General features: G+C 41.7%; 1 protein-coding gene across 4 annotated transcripts; it reads left to right on the top strand.

Annotated features, from left to right (window-relative positions):
• Positions 1 to 217: 217 nt before the first annotated feature.
• Positions 218 to 19340, top strand: zgc:113263 (uncharacterized). Of its 4 annotated transcripts, none has more exons than XM_027272287.1 (24): positions 218 to 697; positions 6302 to 6504; positions 7965 to 8069; positions 8171 to 8266; positions 8890 to 9000; positions 9716 to 9839; positions 10082 to 10553; positions 11055 to 11122; positions 11205 to 11451; positions 11617 to 11795; positions 12259 to 12469; positions 12555 to 12700; positions 13492 to 13583; positions 14414 to 14571; positions 14655 to 14800; positions 15235 to 15487; positions 15572 to 15687; positions 15770 to 16013; positions 16097 to 16236; positions 16326 to 16575; positions 16708 to 16838; positions 17799 to 18042; positions 18149 to 18255; positions 18548 to 19340. In XM_027272287.1, the coding sequence occupies exons 1-24, from the start codon at positions 676 to 678 to the stop codon at positions 18553 to 18555; spliced, it is 3873 nt and encodes a 1290-aa protein (XP_027128088.1). In that variant the 5' UTR covers positions 218 to 675; the 3' UTR covers positions 18556 to 19340. The 4 variants fall into 4 exon arrangements, with proteins under 4 accessions (XP_027128088.1, XP_027128089.1, XP_027128090.1 ...); XM_027272286.1 differs by lacking the exon at positions 218 to 697 and adding an exon at positions 2824 to 3281; XM_027272288.1 differs by lacking the exons at positions 218 to 697; positions 18149 to 18255; positions 18548 to 19340 and adding exons at positions 2816 to 3281; positions 16969 to 17041 and having other exon boundaries at positions 17799 to 17964.
• The last annotated feature ends 532 nt before the right edge of the window (positions 19341 to 19872 follow it).

The raw sequence follows: 19872 nt of genomic DNA, 5'->3' as shown, positions 1-19872 counted from the left end.
TTTTATTTTATTTTATTTTATGTGATATTGTATATTGGGAAATTAAAGAAGAGTACTACAATTTGGCATACAGTGTTGTACTTTTACATTTATTATATCGGGTAAAATATACCTGATGTTAGTGATGGTGTAGTGTTCTAGGGACAATGCAAGGACACTCCGCAGCAGCAGGGGGCGTTAATGAGCCTGACCCGCGCTGGGTGTCAGTCCGGCAGGGAGGGAGGGAAGGAGCCGCTGTAGTACAACAACAACAACAACTCCTCTCTGAACTTATCGGTACATTTCGACCAAATTAAACTCTACTGCGGCCAAGCAGAACTACTCAGAAGCGTTTAATGTTATCAAACGTGTTATATAATCTCTTTCTAATACGTAGTTACAAGCATACTCGGTTTAGATACAGACTTTTTTCTTTTTTTTTTTGCCATTTCGGGAGCGCGTTAGCTTAGCTTAGCTTAGGTAACCGTTAGTAGCGGATTTGACAGCTTGTCAGTCAACTTGTACAACCTGTTTATTTATGTTTATACGTCCAGCACAAATGCTTTCAAGGATAGTGAAGCTTAGCTCACGTTTTAGGTAATAAAAAAAAAACAACTTCCGGATCCCTGCTTTCAAAATAAGAGCCCGAGTGAGTTCATCACAAGTTAACACCTAGTTTTGCTGACTTGGAAGAAAATGGAAAACAAGGAGTTGTCTGGCAAGTAGTCGCTTACGTTTTTGTCATAACATAACTTTTATATATATATATGTACATTTGTGTGTATGTATACACACTCCTGTCAAAATGACTCCCCCCTCAAAAAAAGCAAATAAAAATGCATGTTTATTCATAGTATCATACGCCATTCTACGTATGTTATACCTAAAAGTATGTTTATGCTGTACTTTTACTTGCAACCTTTGAACACAAGAGTTGAGGAGCTGCAGGACCACTTCAGCACTCCTTGTCATCATATATACCAATCAGCCATAACATTATGACCACTGAAATGATCTCATTATCATGGTACCTATCAGGTATCAGATATTAGGCAGCATGTTAAACATTTTGTCCTCAAATTTGATGTGTTAGAAGCAGGAAAAAATGGGCAAGTGCAGATGAACCTGCAGTGATCAGTACCTATCAAAAGGTCGTCCAAGGAAGGGACAGAGACATGGACAGCCAGGGTTCATTGATGCGCATGGGGAGCAAAGGCTGGCCCCCATGGTGGTCCAATCCAACAGACGAACTGTAGCTCAAATTAACACAGTGCATCACAGTTCGTCGTCCACAACAATGGACATGTGGGTATGAAAACTGGACTAAAGAGCAATGGACGAAGGTGGCCTGGTTTACATCACGTGGATGGCACCAGGATGCACTATGGAAAGAAAGGTGGCTGCTTGTGGCAGTGTGATCGTCGCAGTTTGTTTCGTATAGGACGATGTAGCCGCAGCCATGCTGTACTGCAGAAGCACCAACAATGGGTATGTGAACATCAGAACTGGACCACAGAGCAATGGAAGAAGCATGATGTTCTAGAAAATCCTCTGTTGGGAAACCTTGGGTCTTGCCATTCACGTGGATATTACTTTGACACGTACCACCTACCTCAGCATTGTTGCAGAGCACGTACACCCTTTCATGGATACAGTATTCCCTGGTGGCCTCTTTCAGCAGGATAATGCGCCCTGCCACAAAGCAAAGAGGGTTCAGGAATGATCTGAGAAACACAACAACGAGTTCAATGTGTTGATTTGGTCTCCAAATTCCTCAGATCTCACACCAATCGAGCTGTCTGTGGAATATTCTGGACAAACAAGTCCGATCCATGGAGTCTGTACCTCGCAACTTACAGGACTTCTGCTAACGTCTTAGTGCCAGATACCACAGCACACCTTCAGAGGTCCAGTGGACAGGTCAGGGTCAGGATATTCCCTCAGTTGGTGTTTTGAAGGCTATATTTGAATAGCATCATTTCAAAACCTTTCAGTGACTGCTTGTATCAGCTTGTTATCACTGCTGTAATAAACATCAGCACCTCAGGTCAAACTCAAAGCCACTCTGGGCACATTTTAGTTGAGAAGGATGTTTTTTGGAGATTGTTCCCTCAGTTTTATGACAAAGATTTGAAGTCAGAGCTGAGCAGGAACGCTTTGATGCACCTCCCTAACGGAAAGGGGGTTCTCCATGTAGTCCCAGTTCATCCTGTAGATGTGAAGATGTGCTCTATCAGATCTATCAGAGCCACTTATAAATTGTAAGCTTTAGTGATCGAGTTGAAAAGTTCGAAAATCGCAGAAATCCCTACACACCGTAACAAGCCCATCATTCACTCAGACGAATGAGATTGTATGAGTTGTTACGCGTGAATTAAAACAGGCAAAACAAATGTCGATTGAACAATTTAAGAAACAGAACAAGGAGAAATTTGTCGAGAGAGAAAATTATGCCCAAATGTACATAAATGTCCACAGTGACATGAGAGGTAAAGACATGTACAGAGGTGCAATCTCTCATTTTATAATGTCCTTTTACTTGATATTTATGTAACTTTGCTAAAGTTAAGACCTTTACTTCACTTAAAATGACTATAAATAGACTTTTTCACAGTCACCAGGTGTTTCCAATGATACTAATTAAGGTTTTCAGTGAACCAATGGCAGCACCCTAACTAGGTTTGACCTGAATGGAAGGGCACCTTAATTAGTATAATAAGTAACACCTGTGTGGTGTCTGCCTACTATTTCATGTCAAAAGGGCTGCTGTGAAAAAAAGGTTTATCGTGATATTTCCACTTTTACTTAAGCAAAACATGTGAATACTGCTTTCAGCACCCCGACCTCTCCTTGAGACCTTTGCCAAATGGAGAGCCAATGGCGCCATCCAGCGTTGTGAAGTCTGAGTTGCCTCGCTTGATCCGGTCTCCGTCAGCCAACCAGGAAAGAGGGCTTGCCGTGATCTGGACTGAGGCGGATGAGACCAGAAACCTTTGTTCTGTCTCTCTTCCCAATGCGAGAATAAAAAAAAACAAGAGGCTGTCAATGCGTCCTTCACAACTGCGCTCACATCCAGTGGGTTGGCGATCGCAGATGGACGTTTTATCAATCAGAAATTAACAGATTTTTCTCTTTTTTTTTATTTGGCTTATTAGCATTTTTTTTTCTCCCTGATCGCTACAACCCGAGGGGGACATATCTGGACGTGTGGTTTAAAAAAAAAAAAATCTTTTATATTTTATTATTTTCTGTCAGCTGCTAAATGGAAATAAAACGCGGGGATGAAAGTGGAAGCAGTCGAGGTGCGTGCACGCTAATGACAAATCAGTTTGACACTGATCCCTGATCTGTGCTGTCATCAGTTAGTTTAACGCAAATTAATATCTGCATAATATTCCTGCAGTGTACTAACTTGATCATCTCAGGTGCATCACTCCATCAGGGACTCATCGGTGTGATAAGAAGATTATAACAGTTATTTGTTCCTATATTCTGTCAGACATTCAAGGGGCTGCTCAGCTGTGGATGTGAGTTTGTTTTGAGTTTGATGGATGCTGCTCAGTGCATCTGAGGGCACCGCTGTCATGTCATTATTTCAGCCGGCTTTTTGTCACTATAAATCAACTTCCCTAATGCATACTGTCCTGTTGGACAACATGTATGGTGTCAGGGGGAGGATGTTGTTCGCTCAAGCGCTGATGTATTATATGTACAGACATTTAAGTGAGCTGTGGATCGTTTTGCATGTGTAAAACAACAAAATTCAGTTTAGTAGATCTAAAGAAAATACTTTGTTTCCAACTGAGCCACCACACATGTAATAAGGGAAAGATTAATAATAGTAATAATAATTATCTAAGCTAACTGTACCAAAACAATGGACAAACTGCTGCACGTTTTCTTCTGCCGCAACATAAAAATCTGAACATATCAGAGAAGCTACAATATTTAGCCATCACCCTTCATGTGAGGAACCTTCATGTTTTAGTTGTTCACTTTGAGATGTTTCCTTTTCACACGTAGGAGTGAGCAATCCATGCAAAATCTTTGATTGCGGTGTATGTGTGAGAGTTTATTATACACTAATCAGCCACAACATTATCACCACCTGACTAATGTGTAGGTCTCCCCTTTTGCTGCCAAAACAGCCCTGACTTGTCGAGGCATGGAATATACTAGACCTCTGAAGGCGTGCTGTGGTATCTGGCACTAAGATGTTAGCAGCAGATCATTTAAGTCCTGTGAGTTGTGAGGTGAGGCCTCCATGGACGTCCCACAGATGCTCGACTGGAGTGAGATCTGGGGAATTTGGAGGCCAAGTCAAGACCTTGAGCTTGTTCTTATCTTCCTCAAACCATTCCTGAACCCTCTTTGCTGTGCGGCAGGATGCATTATCCTGCTGAGAGAGGCCATTCGGGGAATACTGCTTCCATGAAAGGGTGTACACGGTCTGCAAAAATGCTTAGGTGTCAAGGTAACATCCACGTGAATGACAGGACCCAAAGTTTCCCAACGGAATATCGCCTAAAGTGCATTGCCTCGGCTTGCCTTCTTCCCATAGGGCATCCTGGTGGCTAGAGATGTCAAATTTAGATCATTTTACACTTTTTCTGATTCACTCACTTAACAGATCCAGATCTTACGAGTTCTTTGAGTCAGTATGTCAATAGGCATTTAAATTCTACCAGTGAAACATAAGCCCTGCTGTCTTCGGCTACAAACAAGCTAAATTAATTCAAATTTGAGAGTTCTTTCACAAGGGGGGCACTGGAAATTTTCATCATTAACTATTAGGCTGTTAGTAGTCCCAACTGTTTATGTTCAGCTGACACAAAAACATATATCTGCAATGCTTGTGAGTAAGTTACTAGGTTAACCTACACAGCAGTATTTCTTTTACATTCCATCATCTTGGTTATTGCTGTATTTGACTTCTTGGGGAAGTCTTCATCAGTGCACACAGTATGCAGAGCATGACAGCACCACTCCCTGAAATCCACTGAAGAGTCTGAATCTGTCTCGTTAAAACCAAGTTCAAAGAGCGAATCTGGGTCACCTGGGTCTGCTGAATCAGCGATCCACGGGTCTTTTGTATCTCTCCGATGTTTCCGGCTCTGTAGGATGTACCCTCTGATCCAGCTCTACCAATCTGCTGGATCTGCCATGTCTTGTGCCGTGTAGAAAGTGCTACTGAGGAAGTTCCCCTGATTTTACTCGTGCAGGATGCATCTGTGGATCTGGATCCTGATCTGTGATATTGGTTCTGAGTCTGCAGGAAGTTATGCTGATCCACTGTCAGCCTGAAGGAATTGATAACAGTGGCAATAATAGCAGGATTTCTGACAGCTACTTGGGTGGATGGACTGGGATATGTTGTAATGACGATTGTACAGGTTAAAAGGAGAATAGTGAATCACGCAAGTTATGGCTTTAATTTGTATATATGATCTGGTGTTAGGCGGGTGTAGGACTGTAAGGATCCGGGTGAATGATTTGGATAAATACACCACTACTGGTGGGATGTGTTCTTCAGGTAAGCGCCGCACAAGCACCCGGCCATCCGCGTGATGTAAAAGAAAACATGATTCATCAGATGAGGCCACCTTCTTCCATTGCTCTCATTGGTCCAGCTCTGATTGTCCATGTGCCCATTGTTGATGCTTTCGGCAGTGCACAGGGGTCAGCATGGGCTGGTCTAGCTACACAGCCCCATACACATCAAACTGGGCTGCGCTGTGTGTTTCCTGACACCTTTCCATCAGAACCAGCATGAACTTTTTTCAACAATGTGAGCTAGACAGGCCGGCCTTTGCGCTCACCACGTGCATCAATTAGTCGGTTTACTGACCACCAGGTACAGAACAGCTGCAGACCGCAAGAGCTGCTCCTTCCTCTTAACACATCAACGCCTAATATATCCCACCCACTGACAGGTGCCATGATAACAAGATAACCAGTGTGATAATCAGTGTCAGTGACCATCATGTTGTGACTGATGTCGTAAATCAAAACAAGCTCAGTTTCATAGCTTTTCTCAGGCTTTTGATCTTATCGCATAATCTTAAGCAGATGGAGTTATTTGCAAAAAAAATTATAATAATTACCAGATGATTGTGTCTGGGTCAAATGCAACTATAGATGTTACTGAAAAATCATCAGACGATAGATTGGGAAAAGCCTTTCCTTTAAAAAGAAAAAAAGAAAACTCTGTTGTAACCAATAGATGTTTTTGTTCAGGTGCTTCATGTAACCTGGTTATTGGGTTTCCTGTCTTAGGTTGCTTACTCAAATGTTAATAGACGTTTGCTCACTTTGTCTTCAGGTAATGATCTTCCAGTCCACTATCTACGCCTCCTGGCCCCGCCTTTGCAGCTTTTGTCAGCTGCAGTGTGGCAAGTAGTGCAGCAGGGACTCGTGGACCACTATGGGATGCTGGAGGAGTTTGTTACCATGGTGACGGAGCTGGTCCCAGAGCTGATGAGTTACAGTCAGAGGGCTCAGCTTATACTGGGACTCAGGTCCAGGGTCAGTATTTATCACTGTTTGAGGTGGCACTTGTGCTTATTTTAGGTTGTTTCTTGTTAATAAAAACCAAGAGGTGAATTTCAGATTAATAATCAATGTTAATCAGCTACTGAGTATATAATAACCACTTAAATTCAGTGTTACAGATACAGTTTAGATAACCTGAGACATGAGTATTTTCTCACATTCACTGGGATCCAAAAGTCTGAGACCACATTAAAAATATCTTCACGTAAAACTGGAAATAATTCAAAAGTTTGAGGATTCAGAAAGGAAGTCAAAGTGTCAAGAAGTCAAATAGTTTTTCTCAGCAAAGAAGGGCTTTCTCAGAGTCAAATCACGGCTGGACTTTGGGCTAGGTTTCTAAGAGGGCACAAATGGGATTAGTCGTCATAAGAAAGGCCAAAAGTGACCCCACCATCAGAAGATCAATACATCAGGCTTAGTTCCCTGAGAGCTAGAAAAGCATCTTCATCACAAATACTGTTACTATTATTATCCAGTTTTTTAAAAAGGAAAATCTATGCACTATTTAAATCACTATTTAAGTTCTGTAAAAAGAAGGCTGTCTTCTCGTCTCAGAGGATGAATAACACTTCTCAGGGGGTGAAACAAGACCCAATGCTTGAGGTAGAAATACCAGAATGTCACAGTGGAATTACTGATGAATCCATGCCATGAAATTTATGGCAGTAACAGAAGTGAAACACGGTGGTGGGAATATTCCAGTCTGAGGCTGTTTTTCCAACTTTGGAGTTGAACACATGCTCTGAACTGACCAAGGAGAAGTAACAGTCCACCTCTGGTTTGCATTTATGTGGAGAAGGATTCGTACTACAGCAAGGTGATAACTTTGAACCACCTCAAAGCTTTGCAAGAACTACTTGACAAACCAAATACTAAGATATTCTAAAGTCTTTCCAAATACTGAGTCATTCCTACACCATCAAGAGCATCCGGACAGCGAACATCACTGTCTGGTACAGAAGCAGCACAGAACAAGACCACAAAGCTCTGCAAAGAGTGGTTCACTCAGCTGAACGTACAATAGGTTGTGCTTTACGCTGACATTTATACCAGACGCTGCAAAAATAAGGCTAAGAGGATCATTAAGGATCCCAACCATCCGGATAACGGCCTTTTCTCCCTGCTGCTATCAGGAAGAAGGTTCCGGATACACCAAGCCAGCAGTGAGCGGCTCAGCATGAGCTTCTACCCTCAGGACCCTCGGATCCAAAACGAGGACACTGCCTAAGACTTAAAATACTTTTCTGACTTACTTATTATTGCTTATGTAGTCCCATTAACATATTCACATTGCTTCAAACAAATGGAAAATAGAAACATCTTGGTTAGTGGTCTCAGACTTTTATACCCCCACTGTACATCTGTACACATCATTTACGTACCAGGACTGTTTAAATGTGATGTATTTGATTTTTATGTGTGTGTGTGTGCAGCTGGTGCTGGAGATGTGTCGAGGTGAGCACCCAGTAGACATGCAGACTATTCAGCCACATCTGGATAGAATTAAAGCTCCTATCAGCACAGCCAAGGATCACCATGTAAGTAAACATGGAGTGGAAGTTTTCTGGCTCAGTTGTTGACTGATTGACTCTTGACTGTTGAGTTTGTTAATGCCTTTTCTTTGATTTGTGTGTAACAGGTTACCATCAACCAGGTGGAGGAATCGGAGGTGAACTTTGTGGAGTTGGTGCATTCATTACTGGAGGATCCCTCTGAAAGAAAACACTTCTTCCAGGTATGGCACTCACTCCTTAATGTGTTGTTGTACTTTCTATTTGGCAGAGCGGGAAATGTTTTTATTTGCGCCTGCATAAAATAGTTTTTCTATTAGCACTCAGGCAGACTTGACTGCGTGTAACACTACTCTTATAGACTGTACTATCAGTACAAAACAGTACAGAACATTTCATTTCCCCTGATCTGATTATCTCTCCTAGTGGTTCTGGCTGTGGTGATCTGAATCTGGTCTGGTGTTCTCTGCGTACACAAAGGGACTAGTTATAACTGTAACATTAAAGACGGCTACCAAACAGGCCTGTCAGGCTTCATCATCACAACACAAGAGATGGCGCTTTAATCCAATCGCTAGAGGCAGATGTGACAGAAAGAAACATCCTGAAGGCAGCTGCACCATTTCAGGAGTTCAAGGTTTTGAAGCGTCTGTGCCAAACACAATGTTTGAAACACGGTCAGCGAGTGCAGTGAGCGTAGCCGTGCTGTACATCAGTGCAAATCAAACAACCCCCTCCACAAACGCACACTGCAGCAGCGAACTCACTGGGTCAGGACACAGTTTCCCAACAACAACTCATCTTAAATGTCTCTCTCTCCATCTCTGTCTCTCGTTCTCATCTGCAGGAAATCTTTCCCGTATATTTTGGCCCAAAATATGATGCAGCACTTGAGATGCTCGTGTGGGAGTTCATATCAAGACTGGAGGAGCTGATGCCAGTTCCAGACTTCACACAGGTGCTATGTTTTTTTTTTTTATAACTCTTTGAATTTTTTGGCATGCATTATCAGCCAACGACATGATCATAGTCATAATAATATTACTACCTCCTTGTTATCTTAATTGCTTTTAATCTATTTCTGTTTATTTGTTTGAATTTGCATGAAATATGTTGTGTACACTCCCCACCACCCTATGAACTTCCCTAGTAGTGCTGCTATCAAGGCATTTTCAAACAGGCACATCATTCAAAGCCACACTGCTGCTCACATTCATGCTTATGTAACAGCTCATATTTTGGCTACCGTTCTATCCCTATTTTGTTACCTGCCTACTGTAGTGTTGATGTTAAAATGAACTGCTCCCTGGGGAGGTTATCAGGCACCCATGGGAGGACTGCACTACTTGTTTTGTCTCTGCTGTTTATCCCACCGTCACAATAAGTGCAACACAAGACAATAGCTCTGGCATTATTTCAAACTGAATCGCTTTGTTGTTGTTTTTTTAAATAGGGCACATACAGTAGCTTCACTGCAGGTCTGAACCACTGACCCAGAGACAGATATAGAGGAGGGTTAACCGGGCGCAGGTGCAACCCAGTGTCCCAGTGGACTGCTTCCTCCTCTGTACCAAACAGTGTAGCAGAATAGCAAAAAAATAACAAACAAACTAACTCATTTGAACTCTCCGCGGACCTCTTACTAAAGCCAGTGACTTGATCTGTCTTCTCAGGTGGCAGCTTTGCTCGGAGACGCTCCGTCATTCCTAGGCGATTGTTTACAATCAGTTTTCCCGCCAGAGGACATGAAGGCTGTACTTGAACACCACAGAAACCTTGGCCACTTTGAAGAGAAAGGTACTGTATGCCCCTGGTTATAACTGTGATAAACAGTTAAACGACAGTTTAGAAATACTCGAACAACTGCTTTTCCTTAATTCCCCATATATCCAAAGCAGATATTATGTACTATAGGTTCACAACACAGCAGAGGAAACCAAGTACTAAGAGGGCATCTTTGTCATGCTCAATTCAACAGAGTTTTTCTTGTGTTCAAACCATGCTGGGGTCTAATTATCTGTGTATTTTCTCATTTGTAGATCCTAGATTATTACCAATGGATGACTGCATCCTCTCCTCCCTGTCTTTGCCTCCTGGGACCAAATCTGTCATGAAAACCACCGCCTGCCCACCTGCTCTCAAAGATTCAAACCCTCCAGAGCACAAAGAAAGTCTCGACGCTCCCTTCAACACAAGCAGCCCGGAGAAGGCGAGCAGGAGGAGCTCCGAGACAGCGAGACAAAGACCGAAGGACACTAGAGACTCGGGCAGTTGGCAGCTGCGGGTTAGAGGCGGGAACATTTGTCAGGAGAGGAAAGCGCAAGACACAGTTAGCGAACAGCCATGTGACGAAACCATAGACCTCACTGCACCTAATGAGACTGCGGACAAAGATTCAGCAGCTGATGACAACAGCCAAAGCTTGAGGGGAGGGCGGATTCTCAGGAAGAGGAAGCTGAGCGGAGGTGTGGACGTTCCCGCAAAACAGCCCGCAGAGGCAGCAGCTTTCTTGTAAGATTGTTAGAAAATGTTTTGTCCATTTGTTTAACACAAACACACGACCACGAGGTTTCCTATTGGTTCAATGGGTAGTTTTATCTTCCTCACTCATAGTTTATCAGTGACATGTTTATAAGGATGGCAGTGTTGGTCTGTTGGTCCATCATTTTGGATCTGTGTTGAAGTATCTCAACAACTTTTGAGTTGATTGCCATAAAACTTGATACATGATAGGCAGAGGATGAAGCTGGTGTATCTGGTGATTCCCTGACTTTTACTCTGGAGCTATCAGCAGGTTTACTTAACTTTTTAGTAAAATATCATCCTAACCAATCAATGGATCTAAAAATTTGCCATATCTGTGGTGTCAAAATTGTCTGAATTATTATTCCAAGATCCAAACGATCAAAATTTAAAGCAGGGCCACAAAATTAGAGGAATCGTCGGGTCAGAAAAAGGTGTGCGAGTCAACCTGTCAGTTTTATCCATCATGTATTTCTCTTGTCTCTTCAGGGAATCGTCTATTGATGATGAGAATTCAGGTGAATCTCCTTTAATCTCGATATGGGGAGATTATACAGGTTTGTACAGTTTATCTATGGATCAGTGGATACTTGCAGTCTAATCTTAAACGTTTGACTAACTTTTCCTGTTTCATTTTAGACACTCAGGAAGGTTCTTTCCCAGTTGTAACGGACACAAAAGTTCCCTGGTCGGATGAGGAGACACTCAATCTGCTCGACATCTGGGGGAAGGACTCGGTGCAGCGGGCTTTGAAGGGCTGCTTGAAGAACCGTCACATATTCACGCAGATCGCACAGAAGATGGCAGAGAGAGGCTACATGAGAACGGTGGAACAGTGCCAAACCAGGATCAAACGACTGAAGAAATGCTTCCGCCAGAACAACAAGTGGGTATTAAATGAACCATCACCCGTCCTTTCTGCATGTCTTTCTGTTCAATCATTGCAAGCTGTCGGATCTCTCGCGTCTTAAATGTCACAACTGTAATCTGTGAAACATTACTCAACTGGAGTAAAATGGCTGTTTCCTTTTTTCCTGATCCCTAACATCAGAGGGAACTCCAGGCTGGAGTATAAATTTTACGAGCAGTTGAAGCGAATACTTGGCTCCTCAGCTCCCTCAGCTGTTCCCGAAGTCAGCTACGATGTGGAAGAGGTCGTCGACGAAGACGAGTCTCAAGATGGTGACGAGGACCTGCAGTTTCTCGGCCGCGCGAGCCAAGTGGAAATCGGTACAATGTCACACTTTTGTACTGCTGCAACAGCGATGTGATATGTTTTAGAACTCAGCTTGGTGTGACGGATCCACAAATGTAATACATTTTTAAGCTTAGTTCATGACTGCAACAGAAGACAGTGAACAGTGGCTATAACAAAGCCAAGGCCATGTATTCATGACTGCTTTTTTATTCAACCAACAGCAACAAAGCTTGAATAAAACTCTCTACTGAACTATTGAAGAAGCGGAGGAACAAAATAATTATAAAACGGTGCAGCAAAATGTAACATTTGCACAACAATTTTTGATTAATCTCTGCCAGTCTCCTGTTTTTGATCGTATAACCAATAGACTTTGTCTGTGGATTATTTATTCATATAAGATTCCCAAAATACATAGATACAAGAGATTACATAGAGTAAAGGTATTATTAAAGTACTGTACTTCACACACTGTGTTTCATATCTTTATTTAAGGAACTCGAAGTGTCCCATGGACAGACATGGAGACGTTGGCCCTCATCAACACGTGGGGTGAAGACAAGCTTCAGGGTTTACCCAGGACCGGACACATTTTCTCCATCATATCCAAAAAAATGAGCGCACAGGGCTTCTCACGAACACCAGAGCAGTGCCAAACAAGACTGAAACGGGTGAAATCCATTTTCAGGCAATGCTACCAAAACAAGTGCGTATGTTTACAGTAATAAAGAGTGAAAGGAGAAGTTAAAGACGTCTGTTGATTTACTGTTATTTGTCCACTCTCGATGCAGCATGAAGGGGCAGGAGCAAGTTGAGTGCAAGTTTTACAACGAACTGGGAAGAATTTTAGTGAAGGACTTCCCTTCGGTGCCACTGTTGGATGACATACCAGAGCCTGAAGACATGGACTTTCCCTCCTTCACCCAGCAGGAGATCGGTAAGCTCAAATTCTCTACTGACTGTGGAAAGTGTGGGAAGAGAGCTCAGATAATCAGCTGAGGTGTTTTTAATCACACTACACCTTCACATCCAGTTATTATACATGAGTGATCTCTGTGTGCTCCTGACACCTCGTGACAAGAATTTCATTCAGAGAGTTCTTTTGAAAGCTAAAATGTGTGAATATGTAAATCTTTAAAAGTTTTCTGATGCGGTGACGTAGGTATAGTTTGGAAACTGGTAAAAATAAAAGGGAGCCATAGATGCAGCTGAGCAAGAGCTCTGAATTAAACACAAAGAACAAATCTTCAGGTAATGGACCGTTTCCTTCAGGGAGCCACCAAAAATGTGTCCCACAATGCAATACAATGAGTTTATTTATGCCTTTTTCTCTTTTGATACCCTGCCCACTCTGTATGGTGTTATATGGTGCAGCTATATATTACATTTGAAGTTAATTTTAAGTTAATTTTGCAACACATTTCCAAATAAAAAAGGTTTAATTTATTAACTTATTTTATTTATTAAACATGTATTGCACAGTTTACTACACCTGTCACTCCAAAGTGAAACAGTCTTCAGTTATAGTTCTGTCAAACGTCTCAGAAACGTTAATTAAACATATTTTAAATGCCAAACTGTCATGTCATCAGACAACTAAATGGATCGTCATTGTAATAATAATAACTTAATGATTTAATGTCATTTTAATATCGTGTACAGTATACATCAGAACACAACAGTCGAGGTAGCATCAACAAAAGTAAAGTGTCTCTTTGGGTCTTTCAGAGTCTGCTCTGGGCATTCAGGAAGACAGGAAGAAAGTCCCCTGGTCGGACAAAGAGACCATCATCCTTCTGGAGATCTGGGGAGACCCACAGGTATCAAACATCAAAATTGAATTCTGCTTTTTAACTATGATGTAGTTAGACCTGTAACTCCCCTGTAAATCTGCCGTCTCGCTTCTCTTCAATAGTTTGTTGTTTGTTAAATGTGGCTGAAAGCTTTGATCATATAGGATGATTTCTCCCTTCTGTTCAAACGCAAAGTGTCTCGAGCAGAGCTCCACGATCACACGAACCATTAAATCAGTAGACATTTTGCCCGGGGTGATAAAAGGAATAACATATTTTTAATAAATGAAAGGGGAGTATATACTTGGGCTTATTTTTGTAAAAAGAAGAACTGCCTCTTCTCTTCATCTCCTTACATACAGCCTACTGTCACTGCCATAAATCTCAAACTTGGATTCATCAGTAAATAATATTGTTTTCTAGCCATTCATTGTAAAATGTTGGTATTTTTTAGTCCACCCCAAGTATTTGTTTCCTCTCCTGAGCGGTTAAAGTGGTTTAAAAACTGCTGTTTTTCCACTACAAGAAAACCGTCTTTTGACAGAACTTTTACTTTTTTTTATTTAGAAAATTCTCTATCTTTGATGAAGTTGCTTTTCTATCTTTTAAGAAACTAAGCTTGATGTATTGATCATCTGACAGTGGGTTTACTTTTGGTCTTTCTGATCGTGCTTTGGATACGACGGATCCAGTTTGTGCCCCATTAGAAAACTCGAGTTCAGCCTTAGTTTGATGTTCTTTGCTTAGAAAAAGTGTCTTTGACTTTCTGAATCCTCAAACTTTCTGATTTATTTCCAGATTTACATGAAAATCTGTCAGTGTAGTTTCAGACTTTTGCACCCTACTCTTACATCTAGGTCCAGCAGAGCATGAGACGCTACCCACACAACGGTCACATTTACACCGAAATATCAGAGAAACTCGGCGCCAACGGTTACTCCCGCAGCGCAGAGCAGTGCCACACCAGGATTAAACGTCTGAAAGCCAACTATCGACAGTGTCAGGAAAACATGAGGTAAAACCTGCACATGAATATATTTGTATACTGCACTGTACAGGGCGCGTCCGTGTTAATACAGCTGCCTTTTCTGTCCACAGCTCCTCCGGGACTGACAGAGTCGACTTTAAATTTTATGATCTGCTGGAACAAATCTTGGACAAACAGCCATCAACATCCTCCACCGTGGTGACGGACTCCATCGAAATATCAGAAGACTCCAACAGTGAATCAGTGACTGAAACAGGTAAAATATCACCTCAACTCGAGTGGATAAAAAAAACAGCATTACTCAAGAATACACAGTTTACTGATTGTAGCTCCCATCATATAGTCTTACAGTATTGATACCGGTGTGCAGTGTTTGAAATATGTTTGTAGAATATGTTTTTATAAAAAATTAAGTAGTAGTTCTGTCTCATCACATATGAGGTTTTTCTCTTTATGGTAAATTTTCCTCCAGTTTGAAGACTTTGTCAGGAAATTTCACATTTCTAATGTTTTGCATTTTGCATCAAACTCTTTTCTTGCTTTAATGTGTGTAAGCACATACTTGGGAGTATATGTATTGGAAATGTAATAGCATTGATACATTTAATTTCTGTTACTACAGTAACTTGTGATACCAAAGCATACCAAAGCCTGTACAGACAGTGATGATTTCTGTGTTTCTGCTGTAAGATGGAGAAATCAGCATGTCGACAGACAAACCAGCATCGGGCTCGTGGTCAGACGAGGAGACCCTGGCGCTTATCGAGATCTGGGCCGACGAAGACGTTCAGAGAGCGCTCAGGGGTTCGGTCCACAACGGACACGTTTACGCCGACATCTCGGAGAGAATGCAAGACCTCGGCTTCTTGAAAACCTCGGAGCAGTGCCGCTGGAAAATCAAGTCCCTGAGGAGCAACTTTCGACAGTGCTATGACAAGAAGAAGTGAGATTAATCTTTGCCTTTTTTATCTGTTTGCAAATAAAATCAAATAATAATGAAATATTGATGTGTTTTCACACCTTGCAGATGTGGAAGAAGAGTCGATTTTAGATTCTACAAGCCGCTGGAACAAATACTTGGACAGGAGGCAGTTTCTATGGATGAGTACGATGAAAAAGACGAACAAGCAGACCAAGATCCAGGTAGGTTTTTCCTTTTTTATTCACACAGCAGTATAAGAAAAGCTCCTTTAGATTCAAACATCAGATATGCTGTTGCATCCAGCTGAGATAGGTGCAGACGGTGTCAACACAGCATCGTGGACGGAGCAGGAGACGGTCACTCTCGTGGAAGTGTGGGCCGCAGACGACGTGCAGCACAGCCTGAAAACCTGCGTCCGCAACGGGCACATATTTGCGGACATCGCAGAGAAACTGGCTACCATGGGATACCTGAGGACGGCAGAGCAGTGCCACAACCGCATCAAAAGGCTGAAGAAGACTTACAGGCGGTACTGCAACACCCGGAGGTAAGTAAAATAGATGAGTGATACAGTGTGAGACATCATGAAAACATCAGCTGAAATCTGTGAGTTTGATTTACGTTTTCCAGAAGCGGAGGACGACCAGCTGCGTATCGATACTTTCACCTCCTGGCTCCGGTGCTCGGTGATAACTCTGTGTATGCTGATGTGGACAGTATTGCTGCTGACACCACCTTGCAACCCTTTATGGACAAGGATTCTGACTTGTGTATGTTTTTAAATATGACAACTGCTGCTGATATTATACAAATACCAAAGATTAAAACCCAATAATCAATCTGTTGTTCCTCTGCTTAGACGAGCAGCCCTCAGCCAGCCACCTCCTGTCCGACCTGAGCAAAAAGACGCCCTGGTCGGACCAGGAGACTCGCATCCTGCTGGAGATTTGGGGTGAAGACAGCGTCCAGCTCACCCTGAGGGGCTGCCTGAAGAACCGCCACGTGTTTGAGTACATCTCCGAGAAGATGAGTGAACGAGGATTCATCAGGACGTCGGAGCAGTGCTACTCCCGCATCAAGCGCCTTAAACACGGCTTCCTCCATGAAAAGTCAGTGACGACGACACTGTGATGCTTTTTTCTTTGTTTGACATCATAATCACAGCCAACATCAGGAGGACATTTGGCTGGTTAGATGTCAAAATTTATACGGTTTGTTTTGTTTTTCTCCTTTGAATTCAGGGCGGATTTTAAATTTTTCAGCGAGATGGATGAAATCTTCAGGAGGGAGCTGAAAGTGGACCGCTCAGTCACAGACACATCGGTAACAGATGAGCCCGATGACTACACACACCTGCCCGCTCAAAAGAAAGGTGAAACTTTGAGACAATCTACACTGCACAATGCAATGCTACGTGTCTTATTATTATTATTTGGATTATTATATGAATGTAAAATATGTCCAGCGTTGATGTGACCTTGTAACTCTCCACAAGGAAGCAGAAAGCACAGCCCAGCAGGGAATGATCACTTCCCCTCAGAGTGAGGCAGCCTACAGGTGGAGGCTGGAGTGGAGGTGTTCATATATTTATTCATGTTTCTGTAAAATATGAAGCTACAGCCAAGATCATCTTAAGAAGCTTGGCATAGACTGGAAGACAGCAAGATCTCACTACCAGCACCTCAAACACTCACTAATTAACACATTCAATCTTTACATTTCAGTTCTTTGACGGATTAAACAAAGATCATTCATTAGTGAGGTTTTTTTTTAGAGGTGCTCGTAGGTGAATTTTGGCTTAGCTTTTACGCTAAGCTAACCAGCTGCTGGTCCTAGTTACATTGTTAGCACACAAACCTGAGAGAGCTATCGATCTTCTCACCTAAGTCTTGGCGAGAAAGAACATTTCTCATATTTTGTTCATATTTTAGCATTAAAAATCGAATCAAAACTGAACCTGAGACAGAATAAGCAACTCAAACGATCAATCAAACGACAGATGCAGCAAAAGAGCTCACACAGAAACAAAACTTGTCTGTCTGTGTCTTGAAGGAGGGGAAACTCTCTCTTCATAATTGTCTTTTTAGTTGTTTCCTTTCATAAAACTTCCATTAAAAAAACTCACACTTTTAGGCAGCACTCTTTGTGTTGCGTTCAGTGTCACATCCTTTTGTGCTTCTCACCTTGTTTCCTGTGAATGAGCACTCTTTAATTCTGCTCTTTTTCTCTGAACATTAGTGGTATAGTATGTTTTTCTGTCTGTAAGTGTATAACAATTTCTCATGATTATAATTATACCATATAGACAATGACACTGTGTTGATTGTCTCAGGTACACCATGGGCAGCTGACAGCTCTAAGCTGCCCTGGAGCGACGGTGAGACACAGTCCCTCCTGGAAATATGGGGGAGCGAGGAGATCCAGGCGAACCTGAAGGGCTGCACCAAGAACAAACACATCTTCATCCAGATCGCCGAGGTCATGGCCAGCCAGGGCTACCAGCGCACGCCTGAACAGTGTCAGACCAGGATAAAGAGGCTGAGGGCCAATTTCAGACACTTCCTCGAGGGCAGAAAGTAAGTCTTGTTTTGTTCGTTCATGAGAGACGTCTACATACTCTGAGCAAGACTCGTGTCATTTGATCCACTGCTGCCATAACGAGCTCTGATATTCTGTTTCCAGAGGAGAGAAACAGGAATGCAAGTTCTTCGACCAGTTGGTGCAGGTTTTTGGCAACAAGTATGTAATAAACTCTGACCCCCTGACCGAGGACACAGCCGATGGCTTAGGTAAGAAGTTACTGTTGTCTGTTACGGTTGCATCATGCGGTGGTTGGCAGTGATTTATCTCATATTTACTTTGGGGAAGATTCATCAGTTATCTGCAGTCTATTCCTGTTTCAAATGCCACTTTGAGGAGGGTTTTTTCCAGTAGTGTAAGAAAATAAAACTTGAGAGGATATAACTGTCTTTTATTTGTACTTTTAAATAATAATAATTATTATTATATAATAATTAACTCTGTTTATATAGCACCTTTTAAAAACAATTCAATTTAATATTTTTACTTTGTGTGATCCAGAGACCTGAAACTGCCCCTCACCACAGAGTGAACTCAAGAGGACGGAGCAGCTGCAGACTGACAGAAGAACATCCCGAAGAGAAAAAACATTCATGGTGATAACGGCTGTGCTGTGCAGCTGTTTACAGATGACAGAAGAGAGTCTGTCCAGGCTCACACACAGATCTTCGTTTGCCTCTGTATATACTTCAAATACTTTTACATTCTTCATACACACAGACCTGCTGCAGGCTTGGTCGTGGTGTGAGTGTGATAGTGAGTGTGACACTGAGTATTTGAGTGTGGTATGTGTGTGTGTGTGTGTGTGTGTGTGTGTGTTAGCATTCCTCCACCAGAGTGTCTTTGTAATTATTTAGAGCCATGACATTAAAACCAGGAAGCTCAGGGCTCGAGGGACAAACATGGATCTCTGATCTTGACCTGGTGGGAGTCACAAAATGCTGTTCTCCTCCAGAAATCGTGTTTTTACTGGTACTTTAATTATTTTGTACTTGAACTACGAGTGAGTGATTCAAAGCACACACACACAAAAAAAAAGAATACACACAAAAATGCCTCTCTTACTGTAACCACAGCGTACGTTTGCTTTGTCGTCTTAATTCAGTCCTCACTTGTTGAACTTTGTGTCCTTGCACTTGTTTGGATGTTTGCGATGTGAAAATTGAATTCATTAAGTTAATTATTTTTTACACGGTATAAGTTAATCTTGTCCAGAACTGTATTTATTTAAATTATTGTTTATGTATTTAAATGACTTTACTTATGTTACACTTCAAACTTTATTAAAGCACATTTTTCCACAAAGACTTTTTGTCAGTTCATTAAAACTAAAAACTAAATTTAATTGAGAATTTATTGATTTGTTTGATTAAGTTCGTCCACAAGTCTTCAAAACTGTTGACTGTACGCAAGAAAACAATAATAATGACATATACAGTATAATAATTATTTATTGTTGCTAAACTTACGTAGGTTTATGTCCTTGCTGCTCTTGTTATTCAAAATGTTTCCTGACACTGAGTAACAGTAGACACCAGACGTGGAGAGCAACAAGCTTTACTATACAGCTGCTGTTTTTATTCTTTATAAGGCAAGAAATGGAAAGAAAATATTTAAAATTAAATGTACAATTTACAAAGTGTTTTACTTTATTGTAGAAGCAAATAGAGTTATTCAAATGTAATTATATAAATCATTAGTAAATAATTAGTTCACATGCTTATGTTGTCACAAACAATGACATGATCCACAGGATGCAAATCGCTTCCTGAAAAAAAATATTTTTGTTGTCACCTGGCTCAGCAGACAGTTTCAATTCTCCAGCT

The sequence above is a fragment of the Larimichthys crocea genome, chromosome XX (genome assembly GCF_000972845.2).
Source record: "Larimichthys crocea isolate SSNF chromosome XX, L_crocea_2.0, whole genome shotgun sequence".
NCBI classification, from domain to species: domain Eukaryota; kingdom Metazoa; phylum Chordata; class Actinopteri; family Sciaenidae; genus Larimichthys; species Larimichthys crocea.
Note: the sequence above shows the minus strand (reverse complement) of the source record. Positions and strands in the feature narration are given on the sequence as shown.

Coding starts and splice junctions, on each gene's coding strand:
- zgc:113263 (XM_027272286.1), top strand. CDS start 3,242: ATGGAAATAAAACGCGGGGATGAAAGTGGAAGCAGTCGAG. Junction 15,488..15,571: donor CAGTGCTATGACAAGAAGAA/GTGAGATTAATC, acceptor CACACCTTGCAG/ATGTGGAAGAAGAGTCGATT. Junction 16,014..16,096: donor CGGTACTGCAACACCCGGAG/GTAAGTAAAATA, acceptor TACGTTTTCCAG/AAGCGGAGGACGACCAGCTG.